The sequence below is a fragment of the Lutzomyia longipalpis genome, chromosome 2 (assembly GCF_024334085.1).
Source record: "Lutzomyia longipalpis isolate SR_M1_2022 chromosome 2, ASM2433408v1".
Taxonomy (NCBI): Eukaryota; Metazoa; Arthropoda; class Insecta; order Diptera; family Psychodidae; genus Lutzomyia; species Lutzomyia longipalpis.
Genome location: NC_074708.1, coordinates 7,073,934 through 7,092,615, shown reverse-complemented (window position 1 = coordinate 7,092,615; position 18,682 = coordinate 7,073,934). Strand labels below are relative to the sequence as shown.

The window sequence follows — 18,682 nt, the reverse complement described above, 5'->3', positions numbered from 1 at the left end:
GCGTGAATGACCTCACCTGTGATCCCCTTCCAGTTTCAAGTACATTATTTATAAAACCATTATGTAATTGAAAGATTCATAGTCAAAAATTACATCATTTTACGTTCAAGAAATAAATTGAATGATTTTTTGTACAATTTTTCCAACATTTTTAAGATTTTTTTCATTATCAGATTTTTGGGATAATTTTTGTAAATAAGAAATTAATTTCTCATTTCCTGAAACTTCAAATTATATCTTCATTATGCATAGAATACTTTGAATTATAAAGATTTATTAAAATTGTAACGCTGAGGCGTCCATGAGCGAAAAAACTATTCAATCCATTGATCGATGTGGCAACCAAATTTCACGCGAAATTAATCAAACTAAAATACATTAGTGGTCTATATTTTCTAACAAAAACAGGGATTCTAAACCATAGAATATGCAGGAAAAATGCGATTCATCGTTTACAAATTAGCATTGAATAATAATTTTTATATTTTGGTGTGAAAACATACCAATGTTTGGATGACCAAGAAGTTTTACGTTAAATGGCTAAATGGAACTTATTTTCCGTTTTCAATTCAACGAATTAATTAATTCCATTTGCAAAGTGGATTCATGATATGAAAAAAAAGGTGTGTAAAGAAAATTTACAGAGAATTCTCTCTTTTATTGATAAGAAAACTTCAAAAGAAAACATCTTTCATTGCAGAATGTATATACGAAGAATCATGAAAGAGTGATTAATTGATAATTCCGTTGCACTTCACTTTAATGATGCCTCACAGTGCAAATAACTCATGGATATTTGAATGACTTTTGTGTGGATTATTGTGTGCTTCTGATGGCATAAGAGGTACAATAGTCACACACTTACGCTAGAACATGTAAATTGAAGGCCATATTTGCGCAAATGAAGTGGGTGAAAATTTTCGTGTGGGTGCCTTCTTCACAAGTTTGTCTGATTGTGTATCGTCTGCAATATAATTAGTAATCCACATTATATACAGAATAGTTCCATTTTGTCTCTATTGAATAATTCAATTTTCCACACCGCAAATTGTGCCACAAGAATCCCATGAGATTTTCTTCACTCTGCTGCTATTTCTCCCTATCTTATCACTTACCTTTCTTTCGTAATCACAACGTTTTATTTTTGTAAATTCCCCCCAAACACACAAATTACGTGAAGCTGAGTGATAGTGACGGTTGATAAGGAAATTCAAGTAGGGAAAATAATTTTTTGTCTGTGGAGGAGGGATAAATTTATATTTTTGGGTTGAACGCCTGGTACCCGGCGTCTCCACTGTCCTCATTGATATTCTATTCCCTGAGGAATCAGCAAAGCAAGTAGGGAATGCTATATGTATGTACTTTCATCGTATCTAAATGAATATTTTGGCACTATTTGGGAGTGAAATAAACGTGAAAAAAAAAACATATAGCGCGAGAGTGTGCGATATTGAGCATTGAGACGATATGCGGTGTTAAATAAAATTCAGAACTGAACATCAGCATGAGCGCCACCAATACACGAAGACGTTTTCATGTCTGAGGCTTGGGCATAGGTGAAATGGAAAATATTCCTCTAGTCGTGTGGTTGGATGTGATCGCAACTCACGGTGTTTCTTTTGTTGGAGTCCGGGGACTTCCATTTCCGAAGCTTCCACCACTTTTTACCGCACCTGAACCTGTGTGTACGCCTCACATTCGGACGTTTTCATCAAAGTTTTCTTGAGTTTTTTTTTCTCCTTCGTGTTCTTCTTCTCGCCAGAAGTTACGGGAAGGAAGCAGAAGTGAATTGGTGCTATTTTTAAAGAAGAAAAAAATCCACTCTCTGGCACAGAGGCGTTTTTGTGTTGTTAAAAGAGAGAGAATTTCGGTGCGAGAAAGTGAATTCCAACATATCACAATAAGCGGGAGACAAGTCAAAAAGTTGGGTGTTTCGAGGCCAAAAAGAAGTGCATTTAAAATCGCAATTAAATTGTTAATGAGTGAAAAAGAGTCAAGAAGGTTTGTTGCGCAATTTACACGAAGCACACAATTTAACAACTTCAAAGTGTGATTAATTTGTGATGGGCTTTGTAAGACTTTTTAGGGGGATTTTCACGCTTTTTTTCTGTAGTGGAAATTAGACATGGAAGTTTTTTGTGTGTTGGCTCTCAAGTTTGCAAAAAGCTTATTTTGATCAAAAGTTCTAAATTAACAGAAAAAAAGTTCTACATGGAGGATGAATTGAATAATATTGAGAACGTTTAAATGAAAATGTGTGCCAATGCCTTTCAATTGAACACAATACCAATTATCAGTAGCCAGCTGAATTGAGTGGTGATGCAAGCAAATTATCAAAGTCACTGTACATTAGGAGATAGTTGAGATGTTTGTCTTGAGACGAATGAAGATCTCCTAAAGTGCACAACAGTCGCTAAATATTTAACGTTCTCCCCGCATTTGATCACGCTCACATGCTAATGGAATACTTTATTAACACATTTCTCTGTATTTTTTATCACAAAATATTTTTTTTGCGGATTTTCTTTAATTTTCTTTATCAACACACATTTCGATACTATTTGTGATGAACATATTTTTGTCAACCGGTCGCCGTAGAAGTTGCATTGAAATTCACTTCACTTGATCAACCCGCCGCCATATCTTATCAATTGTAAATATATATTACTTTTGTATATATAAATTCGATCCACCTGATATGACGCGTGAGGAATATTTGGGGTGTTATCTTTGATTGAAAATTTTATCATACTACGCCCTGGGCAAACTTGGAGAAGAAAAAAAAAGCTCATATGACTCTAATTAACCTCCTTACAGGGAAGCTCACTCTGCAAATGGCACGCAGGAGGATTTTATGGGAAAATCCTACAAAAAGTTTGTCTTTCCTCCACCCTATTGTACATGCCTCCTCCACATAGCCATGAACGCGCGCGAGGGTTAAGGTGCGATGCGATGTCTCGTGGGGGTTTTATATTCACAGAGAGAAAAATTCCACGTGAGAACTTTATGAAAAATTCACAAAGAAGGATATTCAAGGTGACTTGTGTATGGAGTTGAATTAAGAAGGGCAGCACCGTGGGAATAGTGTGTGTGTTTGATATAAGAAAAATTCCATCTGCTATTGATTCTGATGTCCTTTTAGTTGTGATTCTGACGTCAATTTAATTGATTTTTGGAAGAAGGGCATTATAGCTATTTTTGAGAACTTTTTTTGCGGCACTCTAGAACGCCTCCAAATCAATTTCTGCAAAAATTCCGCTATACATATAAATTGTACAAAAAGGACACGAAATGTCAATGATGTATATCAAAGGTCATGGGTGTGTGATTTGTTGTTGTTGGAAGTTTATTTGAGAATTGATTTTATGATGAGAATTTCACCCACAAACGAGGACTTTTATGATTTATTTTAGAAGTTGTACCGGAAATTTTAAGAGTACAGAGAAGGATTAAAATTGTATTTATTTACTAAAAAATTAATAATCTACAAATTGTCTTTTCCTAAAAAAAAATCTTAAGGTTTTCCAATCAACTCTTTATGTATTTTTATGAGAAATAACAAAATGTTGTTTTATTCGAAGCTTTATCTCTTTAGACAATTTTAATTCAAATCTAAAATATCGAAACTTTCCAAGAAGCTAAAAAGAATATTAACTCACAAAATCCGTAGAGATTGAGAACGTTATCAGTATATTCTGAAGGAAACTGCTTTGAGGCACTTTTGCTTCAATGCTGAATATAATTTCTTTCGACAATCGGTGGCTCTGTGGGTGGAATAAAGTTTACATTTTTCGTGTCATTCACCTCCCCAAAAGATCCCCCACACCATCATTTAGGATAATAGCTCTGTGTCTGTTGTACATCATCTCAAGCTATGATTGCGCCTACAAGTGCAACAATAAATTGACAAACAATAAATATTTGCGCTAGAAAAATCTGGGAGTATGTTCGGAGTTAAAATTCAACAAGGAGGAAATGACATGGTGTGCGGTTGCGAGCACACAAATCCAAACTGCGTGTATTCTGCACAAAACTATAAAGCTGGATGACGGAATGTGGATATTTTTGGGTGCAAACGACATTTATACTAAAAGTCAACTTGTATACACAGTGTCCCCCTTTATTGACCACTAATATATAAAAGAAACAAAGCCCCAAGAAGTTTCTCTTTTATTTATTCTTTTCTTCTATTGTATTTGCACTCGAAGTAAATTAATTGAGAATTTTTTCTCTATTCTTTTAAATTTATTTTAAGAATTTCAATTAAAATCATTGTTTGCTTTCAGTTGTGTCTAGACAATGGACGGAAAGCGCTACGGAGGAAGGACCTCCAGTCAAATATCCATCTATGACTATCCTGAGCATTTGAATCCATTTTACGAGGATGAACAGCACAAAAGGCTGCGCTTCTGGAAGATTGGAAAGAAGTCTGATAAAGTTAAGCGAAGCAATAGCTTCAGTCTCGATGGATTCAGGGAATTATGGTGAGATGAATTTCTAGTATTTAAAATAGGCTCAAAAAGTATATTTTAACCCGGCGTCTCCACTGTTTTTTTTTGTATTAATTTTTAAACAATTTATTCTTTGAGCTTTAAGTAAAAATACATATTAACTACCCGGCGCCTCCATTAAACTTTTGACTTTAAGCTTCAAAAATTCTCTTTTTTTTCAGGACTCTAAAATCCTTTCGGCTTAAGAAGAAATCCTCAACATTAGGGATTAATAAGACATCCGAGAGTCCTCCACCATTGAGGAGGACCCTCATGGTGGAAGAGCATGATCCAGAACGTGCCTATCACACCCTAGATCCCAGTTCAAGGCACACAGTTTCCGTGGGATTGAACAACAACTTCCAAAGGAGCGCCAGATATCGAAGCTCCCTTCAGGATATGAGTACTTTGCAGCAATCATCGCCCTTCAATCGAAGCGACAAATACCGGAATACAATGCAAAATGGCCAGGAATTTACGAATAGAGGATTGAGGAGTCCTCAGTATTCTGGAGGATCCACAGGGAATCACTTGGTGCACAGGTAAGGGGAAGATTCTCATTAAGATTCAAAAAATTAATCTCTGAATTTCAACAGTTCATCCCAGCAGAGCTTATCCAGCACAAATCCCTTCGATGAAGGAGAAAATCAAGCATCAACTTCGGGATCCTCAACGGGAGGAGTAAAGAAGCCAGCTAGGAAGAAGAGACGTGCCCCACCTCCACCAACACCAAAAATCACACCACAATCATCTGGGAATAATGTAAGAATCTCATCATAGTTGAGCTATTTCCTCATTGAATTTTTAACGAGAGCATAATCATTTCTCCATGCATTCGCATCCTGAAGCGGAAGATGGGATTAATGGGTCGATTTCGTGCGCTGAAGCAAGAAATTCGACGGAAATTGGTTCAAAATTTGTCATCAGGAAAATCATAAGGCACTTTTCTAATTGAATAAGCATCCTTATGCGAATTTATTGAGTCAGCCGAAAATGTTGCTCTTGCTAATTTAATTTTAATTCTCTCATAAAGACTCGTTGAAATATTCACGAAATTCTTGAAGCATTTTGCAAAATTCTTTGGCTGAACAAGAAATTCACAAAATATTAAAAATTTGAAGAATTTTTCTCTTAAATTCTTTCAATTTTCCTTTTTTAGGAACCTGAAAAGGTTCAGGAGAACATTGAGCCTGAACAGGCGGTGGCTATTTCGAATTTAACGGCTGAAATTGAGAGTTTCGTGAAAAAATCTGATTCAGATGACTCAAAGGAATGTGGTGAGATTAGTATTCCTGTTCCTGCTCCGAGGAGGGAGAAGAGGGAAGCCCCCAAGTTTGAGGTGACCAAAACCGTGGATGAGTGTGAGATTACTCTGCGGATTACTGAATCTACTGATGATCTCACACATGATGTGGGTAGAGAGAATGTGGAAAAGAAGTCACCTGAGAGGGAAAAGGAAGTTCTGAAGGTGGTTGAGAAGCCCCAAGAAGTCATTAAGCAACCCGAAGAAGTTGTTGAGAAACCCAAAGAAGTTGTTGAGAAGCCAAAAATTGCTGAGAAGCCTAAAGAACTTCCTGTGGCTGTAAAGGATGATGTTAAAGAGGTGAAAGAGTTGAAAATTGAAGAGGTATCACGAGAAGATCAGCAACAGGAAACAGTTTACAAAGAAAATGGTCAGGTCGTAGGTCAAGTGAAGATGACGGAGAAGTCAGATCCTTACAAGAATGTTGTGGTTGAAATGGAAAAGTATGAAATTCGCTTTTCACCGCTAAAGACCAACGATGACCGCGAAGGGGAGCATCGAAAGAATCCCGTGGAGCGTCAGAGGTCAGTTCAGGAGATCATTGAGTCAATTAATAAGAATCAGAGCCTCTTGCGGATCAACTATGAGGATGATACACGCGTGCAGAATATTATGCACGACATTGAGACGCAAAAATTGGATGCACAGCGAAGGAAGTCAGCCGATAGCCTCAGCAGGAATATTCAGGAGCTTGAGGTGAAGGAACGTGAAATGCGGGAATTAATTAGGGAGTTGGAGGAGCAACAGGAGGCCTATGAGATCCCAGTTCCGGTGCAGGAATTCAACAATAACTCCTTCAGCAAATGCGTCCAGTTGCGTGATCCCGAGGCGAGAGATCAGAATGATAATCAAACACAGCGAAGCAGCATTGAGTGGAATCCCCTGCCGAAGCCCAGACGTAGCCGTAACCTCTCCATGGAGGATGCAGACGTTCCACCCACTTAACTCACTTAACCACATCCAAGCAATTCATCATTTAGTGCCATTTTTTTTTTCGTCTTGATAGTTCAGCGTGATAAAAAACAGGTTGTTTAATATATTTATAATTATTCTTTATTCATGATCATGCTTCACGAGGATCCCAGCACAGCCACGAGCTGGTTGTGGGATAGAGCTGGGGCTTTATAGAAAATACATAATTATATCTTTATAAAGTATTTAAAAATCAACACACATTCTCTATCTCTAAACATTAATTAATTAATTAAAATGTTGTAATTAATATACAAAAAAAAATTGCTAAAGTAAATTGCACCTTTGCGTGCTTTTCAGGAAGTCTGTGGCTTGTATTTCTTCAATCCTGCTTCGATGTATTTTGTGAATCGCACCAGGTTTGTCCGGACAGTGGCTACAGCTGGGTATCTATCGCCCAAATCTCGTTTCTGCTGCCGAAGCTGAGAAGAAAATTAAATATTTTATTGAAATTCATTTTTTTTGGCAGTTTTCAAGCACAAAATACTCACCTTAGCCTTGAGAGATCTCTCAAGTTCACGAGATTTCTGCACAAGATTGACTTCATAAACAATTTGGAGCCAATCATTGTCCGAGAACATGTCCATAAGTGAGTCCATGGCTTCTGAAATAGCCCATGCGTCCGTCTCTTTGATGCTAGTCTCCAGAATGAACGTAATGATGATCTTCACGAGATTCTCTGGCAGCAAACATCCGAGAATTCCCAGCATTCTCAGCCAATTTGCCCGAATCTCAGCTTCTGAGCAACTCTCAACACCATTGAGCATCAATTGCAAATCACTCTCAGTCATTTTCTCAAAGAGTTCCGGACAGTTGCGAAGGTGCTCCAATGATGCCCTCATGAGTGCCGTTGAGGCTTCCAGAAGATGTGCATCGTTGTCCCCTTGGAAGACTTGTTGTCCCAAATCCAGCCAGACACTGTAAATTGCCCCAGCACCACCCAAATCCTCCGTAGACATTGTATTGCATAGATTCTGGAGGCAGAGAAGAGCAGAGATCCGCAGAGTTTTCAATTTCTTCGCAAGACTCCTCTCGCACTCCTTGAGAATGAGGAAGACATTCTCGGGGACAGGTTGAGCTCTCTGCCAGAGCTTCTCGATAATATTGAGAGACTTTATACCCTCTAGAATCTCCACGGGGAGCTTATCGCACATCTGGAGATTCCCCGAAGACGACGTATCACCATCATTGATGCTCTCATCTTCGGAATCTTCCACGTAGTCATCGGAATTGCCATCATCATCGGATGAGGAGAGATTTGTCAGGGTTTCTCCGGCTACGCGTTGTGCCTCCAGAAGCCACCCCACGTGCTTAACTTTGGTCTCAAGCGGTGTTGGAAGGTCAGCTTTACGTCGTCGTCGTGCAGCTGCATCATCAGTCTCATCCAACTCCATTCGACGACTCTCTTCGGCAACTTCCAACTCCGGAACTTCCTCTTTCTGCAACAGCGGTAGGTCACTGGTTAAATCCCCCAAAACTGCCCGATGATTCTCATCGAGAGTCTTTGAGAGAGATGTGAGAATTTGCTGGAGGTACGGTTCAGACAGAGCTGGCACATTTGCCATAATTCCTGCGGCAAGAGTTCGCAGGAGACACTCAGGGAAGCCCCCTTCGAGGGTGAGGAGGCTCCCAAAGGCACTTCCGCATGCACTCAAAACAGCCCACGAACTGGGATTATCCTCTGATATGATTAGCAAGCATTGGCACACAGCTATGGCAATATCCATGCCGAACACGTCAAAATTCAGGCAGCGCATGAAGCTCTCCAGCAACTGGGCCTGATTGAATGTGTCCACGGCGACAGATGTGCTCTCACAGAGGTTCCACAGCAAATTCACGGCATGCAGGAAAGTGTCGGAGACCTCGTCGAGTTGATTGTCGAACTGTGGATCAAACGTGGGGGTCCAGTCGAGTTTTTCAGCGTAGATTTTGAAGAGCTGCAGCAGTGGCGTCAGCACATCCTGCTCCACGAGCACCTCACACATTTCCACGCCGCAGACAGATAAATTCCGGAAAGAACCAGCTGCTGCCTGCCGGAGAGCCGATGAGGTTGTGTCCACGAGAAGAGGTGCTGCCACGCGTATCAAATCACTCTCGAGGATGTCAATGAGGTTCTGCTGACTCTGACAGATTGTCGAAAGCATTTGCAGCCCACTGAGTTTCTCCTCCACACTGGGGGATTGCAATTGTTCCAGAATCACCTGAACAGGACCCTCAGTCTTCGCGTTGGTCCCCAAATCCTCCTCAATTGCATCATTGCCACCAGGCAGAGAAATGGGATTCACCTTCCCATTCCGCACCCGGTTCTTCCGCGTCTTACCCATCCTCTCCCGATACACAATTTTCACCGCTAAAACTCACTTTTCTTCCCAATTTTCCCAAATTGATGTTTTTCTTTCATCGCCCGCGTGGTTGGGAACCAAAAAAACTATCGATTGTTTCGATTATCTTCTTCCAAATAATCGATTACGAGGATATCGCTCGCGAGCAAATTGTAGCACTATCGATATCTCTTGAATTTGTTTTTCTATAATTTTTTGTTATTATTTTTTAAAATGAAAGCAACATTAGATTTTTTAAAGTTTTTTTTTTAATAAATTGTGAAAACAAAAAACAAATTGCGAACAAAATAATAAATTCACAAAATCTTTGTTTTCGATTTTTTTCATCGATATAATCGATACTGGATAATGGTAACGATTATATCCGATATATGCTGACGATATCGATATTCGATATTTCCTTCACCCCTTATAGCTGAAAAAAGGTGTTGTTTACGATTGTGGAAAAAAGCTGAAAAACCCATAAAATTCGTGGAAATGGTGAGTAAAAATATCACAAATACAATCTTTGGATTCTCTGGTGCAGCAGTTGCGTGAAGATTTTACCTTCGCACCAGTACTTTCATGCTAAAAAGCAATAATTGAGCGCGAAAAAATACGACGCCATTCCCGGCGTCAAAATTATTGATTGGCGCTGCTGCGGGAGAATTTTTTCAGCTAAAAAAGGTTCTTTTCTGCTTTTCCTTCCGGTGTAGTCGAAGAAGATGTCACGCTATCCGAGCGACTGCAAGGTCTACGTGGGTGATTTGGGCAATAATGCCAGCAAGCAGGAGTTGGAGGATGCTTTCAGCTACTACGGGCACTTGAGGAACGTCTGGGTGGCACGGAACCCTCCGGGATTTGCATTTGTGGAATTCGAAGATCCCCGGGATGCCGAGGATGCGGTTCGTGGGCTCGATGGGAGAACCGTGTGTGGCCGAAGGGCACGCGTTGAATTGTCTAATGGAAAATCCGGACGTGGTTACCGTGGACCCTCGTCCAGAAGTCGTGGCCGCGTATTCCATCCGGATGATAGATGCTACGAATGCGGCGATCGTGGGCACTATGCCAGGGATTGCTCACGCTACGGTAGACGCGGCGGAGGAAGACGCAGGTGAGTGCAAAATTTTAACAAAAAGAAATTCCTTGAACTTGAGGTGACTGATAACTTGGTCAGAAGAAGATAAGATCTGACCACAGGGAGTGTTGACGAGACTAACCACCAATGATATATATTTTCTGTAGTGTGCAGAAAAGATGTGAAAAAAAAATGGTTAGAATGATTATGTTGATAAGATTTAAAAACTACATTTAAAAAAAAATTGAATAATTGTGGGGGATGAATCCTAATTCTGCCTGTAATGCCTGTTTGTAGGTTGAAGTGGCTGCAGAAAGATTTTCCTTTGAAATCCTTCACACGAATCACTTGAACTTCACATTGAGAGTCACTTCTGTGTTGTGTCTGCGACCTTTGGGGGTGGCGTGAAATGCGTCCTCCTCCTCCTCAGAAAAATGGGATTCATTAAGTAGAAAGTCAGCGCAGTTGCATCACTGTCACAAGTCAGAAAAAAAATGAAAAGAAAAGAAAAGTAGAATAAATGGGGGGCTGTAGGATGAACTGTGTAGGAATAACCGCTGTATGTGTGATCTTCGTCCAGATTATGCACAAGATCCTCATGCACACACGCCGTGACGACGCACGCACATTGATTACCCCCCCGGCTAGAGAGCTAGAGTTTGAGTCGTCGGTGAGATCCCCTTCAGAGAGTGCCACACAATATGCAAGCACACAGTGTCTGTCCTCTTCGCATTAGCCAAAAGGTCTACAAGTGCCGATAAAATGAACCCAACTTCAATTGTTGCGCTACCCTCCACGACTCACCGTGGACTTCACGTAATGCGTTGCTCTCCACACCCAACCTTCGTGAGATAGTCTCCACACTCACCACAAAACGTCTCGTGCACGTCTCGTGGCTCCACGAGGATCACGAGACATGTGAGCCAACGATGGTGAGAAACAAAAAAAAATGTGTCGAGCCTGTTGAGCCCCACAAACTTCTCCTTCAGGTTTTCGGCCATCGGCATCTTCTCACTCTACCTACCTCAAGTCTCCTTCCAAAAGAAAACAAAAATATCAAAGAAAAAACATACAAAACTTGCTTTCAAGAAACAAACGTTTAAGAAAATCACAAGATTTGCTCAACTGTTTCTTTTCTTTGTGAGTGAGTTTATTTATAAATACCAAAAAAAAAGTCTTTTTATTTAGAAAAAAAAAAAAGAATTTAACAATTTCTCTTAAATTTGATTTATTAAAATCTTTTTTTTTTTGTATGTTTCAACATTGTAGAGAGATATTTATTTGAAATTTTGAATTTCTTTACATTGATGACCTTTTTTTTCCAAGAGACTATCTCTCTTTTATTATCACTATTATATAACAAAAAAAAAATACTGACAATGCCGATATTCCACCTTTATTGTGAATATCATTCAAAATTTGCACTTTTTTGCAGTTTTATTATTCCAACATATAAATTAATTAATTCATAGCAAAAAAAGAACTTTTCCTTATTGAATGGGAATTTGTGAAATTTTGCATTAAAAAGCGTCATTGGTTATGAAAACTTTATTAAAAAAAAAAAATCTCGCGTTCAATGTGAGATTCGAACTCATAATCTTATCATTAAGAGTCTTATGTTCTATCGATTGATCTAACAGATTAACAATAAAATTAAGAACTTTCATTTAAATAATTTTTTTTATCAATTAAAATAGAGAAGAAAATGCAAAATTTCAGAAAATTTTTCATTTTAAAAAAGTTTCTTAAAAAATTTCTAGAATTTAGCATTTATTTTGCAATTAATTCGAGAATCCCAACTAATCATCCTTTTTTTGCTTTCTCTTGCGTTCCAACCATTTGTGCTGTACAGGTCACGCTCTAGGAGTTCCAGGAGCCGTTCTCGAGACCGTAGAACTCGCTCGCGTAGCGTCTCGTCACGTGATTCACGTGGCTCACGCAATGGGCGCTCAAGGACCCCAAGGCGCTCTCGATCGGACAGTCCGGATGCAAAGCCAGCACGGCGTCGTACTGTGTCCCGATCGAAGAGTCGCTCATCGCGTTCACACCACAATGGCACCGATTGAAGACAAAACACCATCATGGGGTAGGCTTCTGGAGATAAAAAATTCTTTTTCTTCTTTTTTTTTAATTGAGATTCACAACAAAACACCCACCAACGGCAATGGATAATCCCCTTTTCTTGCGGTGTAGATGATTTAGTTTTAAAACATTTTTTGCAAAAAGGAATAAAATAAATAAAATTGAAGGAAAGAGAAAACATTTTTTTTCGTAGAAATTGAGATGATACTGAATTGTGTAGTAGATGAAGTACAAGATTTTTTTAAATGCCGTATAGACGTGTAAATGTGTAGGAGTTTTCTTTCTTTCTTTCACAGGAAAATGAATCCTTTTTGGCATTTTATAGTGTGCTTTTGCCAAAAGGATTAATTTCTTTTTTTTTATTGCCATTGCTCGTGTTAGATTGTAAGAAAACATAATAAATACATAATTATCTATAAACGGTTTAGAAAATTAAGCAAATTCTATTCTAATGCCTAAATTACAGACTTAATTTTTTTTTCTTTAGAAATATTTTTTGTACGAGCAATGATTTTTCCATCGTATAGTGTTTGAATCTCGATCTCCAATGGTACCATAAAAGAAAGAAATATTTTAAGGAAATCCCCATTTTATTTTGCACCTTCAATTGAAAGATAAAAAAGGTACAATAAATACGGAAAAAAGAAGTATAATGTAATTAACTAATTGAATATTTTGAATAAAAAAATATTTTATAATATAAAAATTATAGATTTGCCCCCAATTTTTAAGCCTACGAGCATTTTTCACACAATATAAGATTTTTTTCTTCAATCTTTGATATCGATGTAGTTCTGCCACATTTTTTTGCTATGTGAAGAAAGGAATAAAAAAGTATAACTATTATAATAAGAAAATTCGGCTCATTCTCATGGATGAGATGTGAGTAAATTGTAGATTTGTCAATGAATAAAAAAAAGACGAATGAGTCACTAATTCGGAGAAAGCAAAGATATCTTAATAAATCTGAGAAAATTGTGCGTAAATGTACCGTCTTTTACTTTTGCGTCACTTCAATTTTTCTTTTTTTTTTTCGCCAAAGAAGGAGTAAATGCGGGAGAATTCAACGAAGATGAGATTCTATTGTTTGCTGGAAATTCCTCTGGGGAGTTTAGCTTGTGAATGGAGGAACTTCTACAGCAGGAAAGGGCTTTAAAATCAGCTTTAGTGCCGGAAACGTAGGTATTACAAACTAAGATTAAATTCTCATTAGTCCAAGTCAAAAACCAATGTTGACAGAAATCCCCTAATTATTAATGCCTGAGGAAGGAGAAATAAAGTTCCGAAACGTATAGCCAAAATAATAAACGAAGAATTTAAAAAATGGTCAGATCCCGCGTTTTGACTCCCACAACATTGAAAATTGACCGAATCTCCAATATTAAATCCTCAGTTTTCCCTTTTCTAAGAAAAGCTCAAATAAAAATAAATTAAAAATGTTTCCAACAAATCATCAAAAAATCTCACTCAATTACAATATCTTATACAAAAAATATAACATTTCGTGTTTGAGATTTTAAAAATAAATGTACTGGTAAGCTGACCAAGCTTACGGGAGCTGTGTTTCTTTCAGTGTACCAATTTTGTGAGAGCAAACTAGAACGCAAATTAATTTAAATACGCGCAAAGTCGGGAAAAGTTGAAAAGTCATACCCTAAGAAATCTTTAGAAGGCTATATCTCGAGAACGGATCCATAGATTTTCATAAATTTTTTTTTGTTTTAAAGGTCTCGAAGTCAGCTATAACATATCGAAAATTGAAAAAAATTTATGTCGCCATTTTCGAAAAATTCGAGTTCGAAATTTTCGAAAACTTTGTTTTCGATTTTAGCGCCTCTTGCGGTCATTTTTCGAAGTTGCAATGTTCTAGACATTTGTAGGGTTTCTCGAAACCTTTCATTTGCGCTTGAGTTGATCAAGATCGGACTTGTAGAACCCGAGATATGACATGCCAACTTTGGAAGGCTATATCTCGAGAACGGATCCATAGATTTTCTTCATTTTTGGCATGAAGCTAGATAATATGGTCAGCTACATCATATGAAAAAATGAAAAAAATTTATGTCGTCGTTTTCGAGATATTCATCGAAAACTAATCGAAAATTTTGTTTTTGATTTTTGGCCCCCTAGCGGTCACTTTTGAAACTTTGGATGTTCTAGAGAGTTGTAGGGTTTGTTGAGATCTTTCATTTGAACCCGGGTTGATCAAAATCGGTCAAGCCGTTTTCGAGTTATGGTCGATTTTCGATGAAAAATAGTGGCGGCCATATTGACTAAACGGCTTGACCGATTTTCGAAAATGAGGTATCGTTGGAAAGCTCTTGATGACCCCTACAACATATCAAAATTTCAGACCTCTAGCTATAATAGGGGCTGAGATATAGCGAAAACAAAATTTTGAGGTTATCCAAAATGGCGGACGGAGGGGTGGGGGGGTGGATTTGACTTCATAATCGGATTTCTTCAGGTCGATATTTAAACTTTGCCGTTTACCGCAAGTCTCTATCTATCACCGTTCTCTCGCAATTTAGCGTTGTACTACGGCCGGACGGACGGACGGACGGACGGACGGCCGGAAAAAAATTTTTTTGGCGCATACGTTTTTTGGAATGTGGGGACCCTAATTCGTGCTCATCCCAAGTTTGAGCCCGATCTGACGACTTTCGATTTTGCTCGGTACACAAAAGCTGTGTCTGAAAGAAACACAGCTAAAATGCATATTTTCCCTAATGGGAACATTTCATTAATGCAAGAAAGATTTAATTGCCGGAGGGTCATGTAGAAGTGCGTAGGATTCATTGTGAAAAAAAACTCGAGGGAGCATTGCGCAGAAACCTCCCAAAGTGGGATGCGAGAGAATCTCATTTTATAAGTTCCTCCTTTGATGAGGTGCTCCTCAGTTGCGGTGAAAGTGTACTCCTGGACACTTGAAGGACTCCTCCATCTGTGGGACTCCGTAATTCCGAAGATGTGGCTAAGATTGGTGAGTCTTGTGATGCTCTTCGTTGTTTTCGCGGTGGGAAAGGACACAGTTTGGCACAAGCCAGGATGTCACAAAGTTGGTGAGTTGATAGCCAAATTCAGAGGAGTCTCTTTTGGGGGTATAAAATATCTCATTTGGATGTGTTAAGTAAAGAGGGATATCTTGTGTAGGTCACACGAGAAAGATCAGCATACCGGGATGTGTGGAGTTTCACGTAACAACCAATGCCTGTCGTGGTTTCTGTGAATCTTACGCCGTGCCATCAGCGTGGGGGAGTGTAATGAAGCCCGTTAAGCCAGTCACATCAATTGGGCAGTGCTGCAACATCATGGGAACGCAGGAAATCATCCGGGAAGTCCTGTGTCTCGATGGTTATCGCAATGTTACATTCAAGTCTGCTACAGATTGCTCCTGCTACCACTGCAAGAAGGACTAGAACTTCCACACAGAATATTCCGCAATGCAACATCTTTTTTTTTTAATTAGACGCCTCTCTGAAAGACTCTGATGCCACATGCAGCAACAAAATAAATTAAGGGGGATACTCTCCAAATGCTCAAAATAATGCATAAATAAAATTTATAATCCAGATAAATTTATTTTCTTTTTCTTTATACAATTTTTTTGTCATGGCAGGTGCTTTGAGGTTTGTTTTTCTTTCACTTTCATCTTATGGTGGTTGCAATATGTTCGTTCAAGGAAGAGTGGTCCCAGGTCGTTTAGCACGTGTTTTTTTAAGCAAGAGATTCTCACAAATGATTTTTCTAGCTTTTGAAAAAATGGAAAAAATTGGGCCTTATTCAGCGACTAAGAAACTCTTGAAATTCGCTTAAAATCTTGAAATTTCAGTACGACATTCAAATATTTCAAGAGTTTCTTAGGGGCTAAATAAGTCCCATTAGAAACTTTGTAAATTTTGCTTGAGTGTTTGCAAAATTTTTATGAATGACTTGAATTCTTCTCTTCATTCATTATTCATTTATAAAATAAAGAAGAAAATTCCCTATTTTTTTTTTAAAGATTTGTGTTCCTAAAGGCACAGACCTTTCGTCTATTCAGGAGAATCCTTTTCACAATATCCAAGAAACAATATTTAAAAGAAAACTTATAAATGAACTTAAAGGAAATTTTAGGGTTCTATGCTGATTTTCTTCCAAAATTGCGCCTAAAAATTTCCATAATTCTTGTTAATTTTCACTCACTTTTTAAAAATAAACCGAAGAGATAAAAAAATGTATAAAAGATCCTTTTGAAACGTTAAATTCAAACCCAAAGAAGCTTTCAAGGATCTTAAAATTAAGAAAAGTCCTTTGATCAAGTTCCCGCCCACACAAACCGTTAAAAATCATCAAAAAATGTCTTCTACTTTGCAGGATTTATTGGGGGAATCTCTCGCAAGGAAATAATCCAGTTTTTATTCTTATGAACTGCCATCGAGGGAGGTTTTAGTAATCCAAATCTGATGCCTCAGATCCTGTTCCGGTGACTGTGAGAACCCTCACAGCGGATTCATCGTGTGTCTCCTTGGGAGCTTCACAGCTCGTGTCGTACGTGGAGCATGTTTGACAGTGGCACGCAATGGCCTCAGTGTAGTGATAGCGCCTTGTTTCGGGTTCCACATCAGGATGGCAATTCTTGAGGATGGCCACAGCGGCGGAACGTCCAGCGTGGACACATACGGGATGGTAGGAGCGCTTAAAGGGGAACTTCCAGTCGGAGATTTCATTGGAATCGCATCTTCCCCAGCAACTCATCACGCTCACACTGTCCCAGCATTCACGTCCTTTGTGATCCGTCTGAGTCACGCGGTACGTGTACAGGCGTCGGTGGCATCCAAGAGTAGCAACTTTGGGGGAACCAGCAGCATCCAGGACGGTGGATATTTCGAGTGTTGCACCAGGATACACCACCACGGCGAGGATTAGAGACACACTGAGTGGGTGAGTAGCAAAAAAACAAATCATTGAACTAGAGAAATTAATTTCGCAACCTGAAAGTCAATATTTGATCACAATCCCTCCAGGGGATGCGGCGCTCTCTCTTCTGCGAAAGGACTCACATTTGAAATTTCATTGTATCACACACACACACTTTTCTTCACCCTCTGCCCACAAATTACTTGGAAATTTTCCACAAATTCCCAGAAATTTTGGAGGAAAATTTCGTGTTTTCCTCGCAAGATGTGACCGTCAAGTGTACCTCTTGACCACCATCGGCTGCCCTTTTTATTTATTCCCTACACAGCACCGTTAATATTTGAGCGCATGTGTGGGCGATTGTTCAAATAAATTGAATAAAATGTTCATAAAAATTCAAATCTAAACGAGAGAAGGATTCTATTTAATGCAAATGGTTTTAACTCTGTAGGTACAGTGCTATCCTTAAGAATTCATTAATTATTTCTCTCTAATTCTTAAAGAGTTTGTAAAGGATTCTGTTTTCTTTAAAGATTCATGATGACTCTTTAAAGACTTTTTTCTTCTCTGAAAAAAAAAGGTTTGTATTTGAGTTTGTCAAAGTTTGTAACTCCCATACATTTTTTAACAAACATGGAAGTGAAAAGGAGTCAAAGCCCTTTTTTGTCAAAGGAGATTACTTTTTAATCTCCAAGTTTGTTATTTCAAAATAAACAACCCATGTTTGTAAAAGTTTGTTATTGTTTGTAAAAATTTGTATAAAAATTCGCATAGCCCTCTTTACAAACCTTAGCAAACAATTACAAGCAAGTTTATTTCATTTTGTAACTTTTAAAATAAAAGACATCCTTTTAAATAAAAATTTTCAATTTAATTTACTCTTCAAAAAGAGTTTACAAGAGTTTGGGGTTCTTCTTCCGGTAGTTTTACGGGCGTCCTGCTGCTTCCTCGATTCGCGGCAGAATTTCGTCGTAATGTTTCCGTGGATGAAAATCACACTGATGTCGCTCTTTGGGAATTCCATAATTATTCCATTATCTGTAAATAAAAAAAATGATAATTAATTCGAGAATGATTCAATAAATGATTGAGGCTATCTTGAAATAACTTACCATTCTATATGATTTATCTGCCTCAAAAACCTCAAAACTGCACGCACAAGTCATAAAGTTGGGGATTCTCCATAAAGACTTAATTTTTCACAAAAAATCAAATTTTTCTGTTTTTTTTTTGCACTTTTCTTTAACGGCGTCCACTCTTTCTATTTCTAATGAAAATGTACCCAAATAACAAACCTTCAACAAAATTTTTCAAATTGTTTGTTTAAGTTTGTTAATGCACTAAAACAACAAACCTTTTAACAAACTTTATCAAAAATGTTTGTTAACGTTTGATTTTATAAACAAAACAGCATACAAACAAATTTGTAATGTTTGTAAAAAGTTTGTTCTTCCAAATTTATTAAAATTTGTTTGCAAAAATTTGTAAAATGTTTGTTAAAGTTCCTACTTATTTGTATTTCTTCTTCAATTTACAA

At 38.1% G+C, this 18,682-nt stretch overlaps 8 protein-coding genes across 9 annotated transcripts in view; 4 read left to right on the top strand and 4 right to left on the bottom strand.

The window, feature by feature from the left end:
- LOC129789155 (60S ribosomal protein L34-like) overlaps window positions 1–2,449 on the bottom strand; it is a 62,415-nt gene extending 59,966 nt beyond the window's left edge. The window contains exon 1 of the mRNA XM_055825813.1: window positions 2,446–2,449. The gene's annotated coding sequence lies outside the window, so the exon portion shown is untranslated. The remainder of the gene's footprint in view (window positions 1–2,445) is intronic.
- LOC129788976 (dachshund homolog 2) overlaps window positions 1–18,682 on the bottom strand; it is a 1,190,888-nt gene that overhangs the window by 863,050 nt on the left and 309,156 nt on the right. The window lies entirely within an intron of this gene.
- The window catches only part of LOC129788985 (uncharacterized), a 511,890-nt gene that overhangs the window by 405,021 nt on the left and 88,187 nt on the right, over window positions 1–18,682 (top strand). The window lies entirely within an intron of this gene.
- LOC129789008 (titin) lies at window positions 1,101–6,962 on the top strand. Its single transcript, XM_055825604.1, has 5 exons — window positions 1,101–2,001; window positions 4,287–4,484; window positions 4,673–5,032; window positions 5,087–5,252; window positions 5,650–6,962. The coding sequence occupies exons 2-5, from the start codon at window positions 4,300–4,302 to the stop codon at window positions 6,736–6,738; spliced, it is 1,800 nt and encodes a 599-aa protein (XP_055681579.1). The 5' UTR covers window positions 1,101–2,001; window positions 4,287–4,299; the 3' UTR covers window positions 6,739–6,962.
- On the bottom strand, window positions 6,821–9,223 carry LOC129788994 (HEAT repeat-containing protein 3). The gene is made up of 2 exons (XM_055825575.1): window positions 7,257–9,223; window positions 6,821–7,187 (listed from the first exon to the last, which is right to left on the bottom strand). The coding sequence occupies exons 1-2, from the start codon at window positions 9,087–9,089 to the stop codon at window positions 7,062–7,064; spliced, it is 1,959 nt and encodes a 652-aa protein (XP_055681550.1). The 5' UTR covers window positions 9,090–9,223; the 3' UTR covers window positions 6,821–7,061.
- LOC129789133 (serine/arginine-rich splicing factor 7-like) lies at window positions 9,247–13,232 on the top strand. Of its 2 annotated transcripts, none has more exons than XM_055825784.1 (3): window positions 9,247–9,587; window positions 9,803–10,200; window positions 12,017–13,232. In XM_055825784.1, the coding sequence occupies exons 1-3, from the start codon at window positions 9,585–9,587 to the stop codon at window positions 12,228–12,230; spliced, it is 615 nt and encodes a 204-aa protein (XP_055681759.1). In that variant the 5' UTR covers window positions 9,247–9,584; the 3' UTR covers window positions 12,231–13,232. The 2 variants fall into 2 exon arrangements, with proteins under 2 accessions (XP_055681759.1, XP_055681760.1); XM_055825785.1 differs by lacking the exon at window positions 12,017–13,232 and adding an exon at window positions 10,462–12,010 and having other exon boundaries at window positions 9,461–9,587.
- LOC129789145 (thyrostimulin alpha-2 subunit) lies at window positions 14,963–15,818 on the top strand. The gene is made up of 2 exons (XM_055825802.1): window positions 14,963–15,308; window positions 15,400–15,818. Exons 1-2 carry the CDS (start codon window positions 15,131–15,133, stop codon window positions 15,663–15,665), a joined length of 444 nt encoding a protein of 147 aa, XP_055681777.1. The 5' UTR covers window positions 14,963–15,130; the 3' UTR covers window positions 15,666–15,818.
- LOC129789141 (thyrostimulin beta-5 subunit) lies at window positions 15,814–18,035 on the bottom strand. The gene is made up of 2 exons (XM_055825797.1): window positions 17,289–18,035; window positions 15,814–17,161 (listed from the first exon to the last, which is right to left on the bottom strand). The coding sequence occupies exons 1-2, from the start codon at window positions 17,300–17,302 to the stop codon at window positions 16,675–16,677; spliced, it is 501 nt and encodes a 166-aa protein (XP_055681772.1). The 5' UTR covers window positions 17,303–18,035; the 3' UTR covers window positions 15,814–16,674.

Excerpts from the sequence above, each read along its gene's own strand:
- LOC129789008 (XM_055825604.1), top strand. The coding sequence starts at position 4,300 with ATGGACGGAAAGCGCTACGGAGGAAGGACCTCCAGTCAAATATCCATC. Across the intron at positions 4,485-4,672 it reads GATGGATTCAGGGAATTATG|GACTCTAAAATCCTTTCGGC; the intron begins GTGAGATGAATT and ends CTTTTTTTTCAG. Across the intron at positions 5,033-5,086 it reads GGGAATCACTTGGTGCACAG|TTCATCCCAGCAGAGCTTAT; the intron begins GTAAGGGGAAGA and ends GAATTTCAACAG.
- LOC129788994 (XM_055825575.1), bottom strand. The coding sequence starts at position 9,089 with ATGGGTAAGACGCGGAAGAACCGGGTGCGGAATGGGAAGGTGAATCCC. Across the intron at positions 7,188-7,256 it reads AGAGATCTCTCAAGGCTAAG|CTTCGGCAGCAGAAACGAGA; the intron begins GTGAGTATTTTG and ends TTTTCTTCTCAG.
- LOC129789133 (XM_055825784.1), top strand. Across the intron at positions 10,201-12,016 it reads CGCGGCGGAGGAAGACGCAG|GTCACGCTCTAGGAGTTCCA; the intron begins GTGAGTGCAAAA and ends TGTGCTGTACAG.
- LOC129789145 (XM_055825802.1), top strand. The coding sequence starts at position 15,131 with ATGAGGTGCTCCTCAGTTGCGGTGAAAGTGTACTCCTGGACACTTGAA. Across the intron at positions 15,309-15,399 it reads GCCAGGATGTCACAAAGTTG|GTCACACGAGAAAGATCAGC; the intron begins GTGAGTTGATAG and ends TATCTTGTGTAG.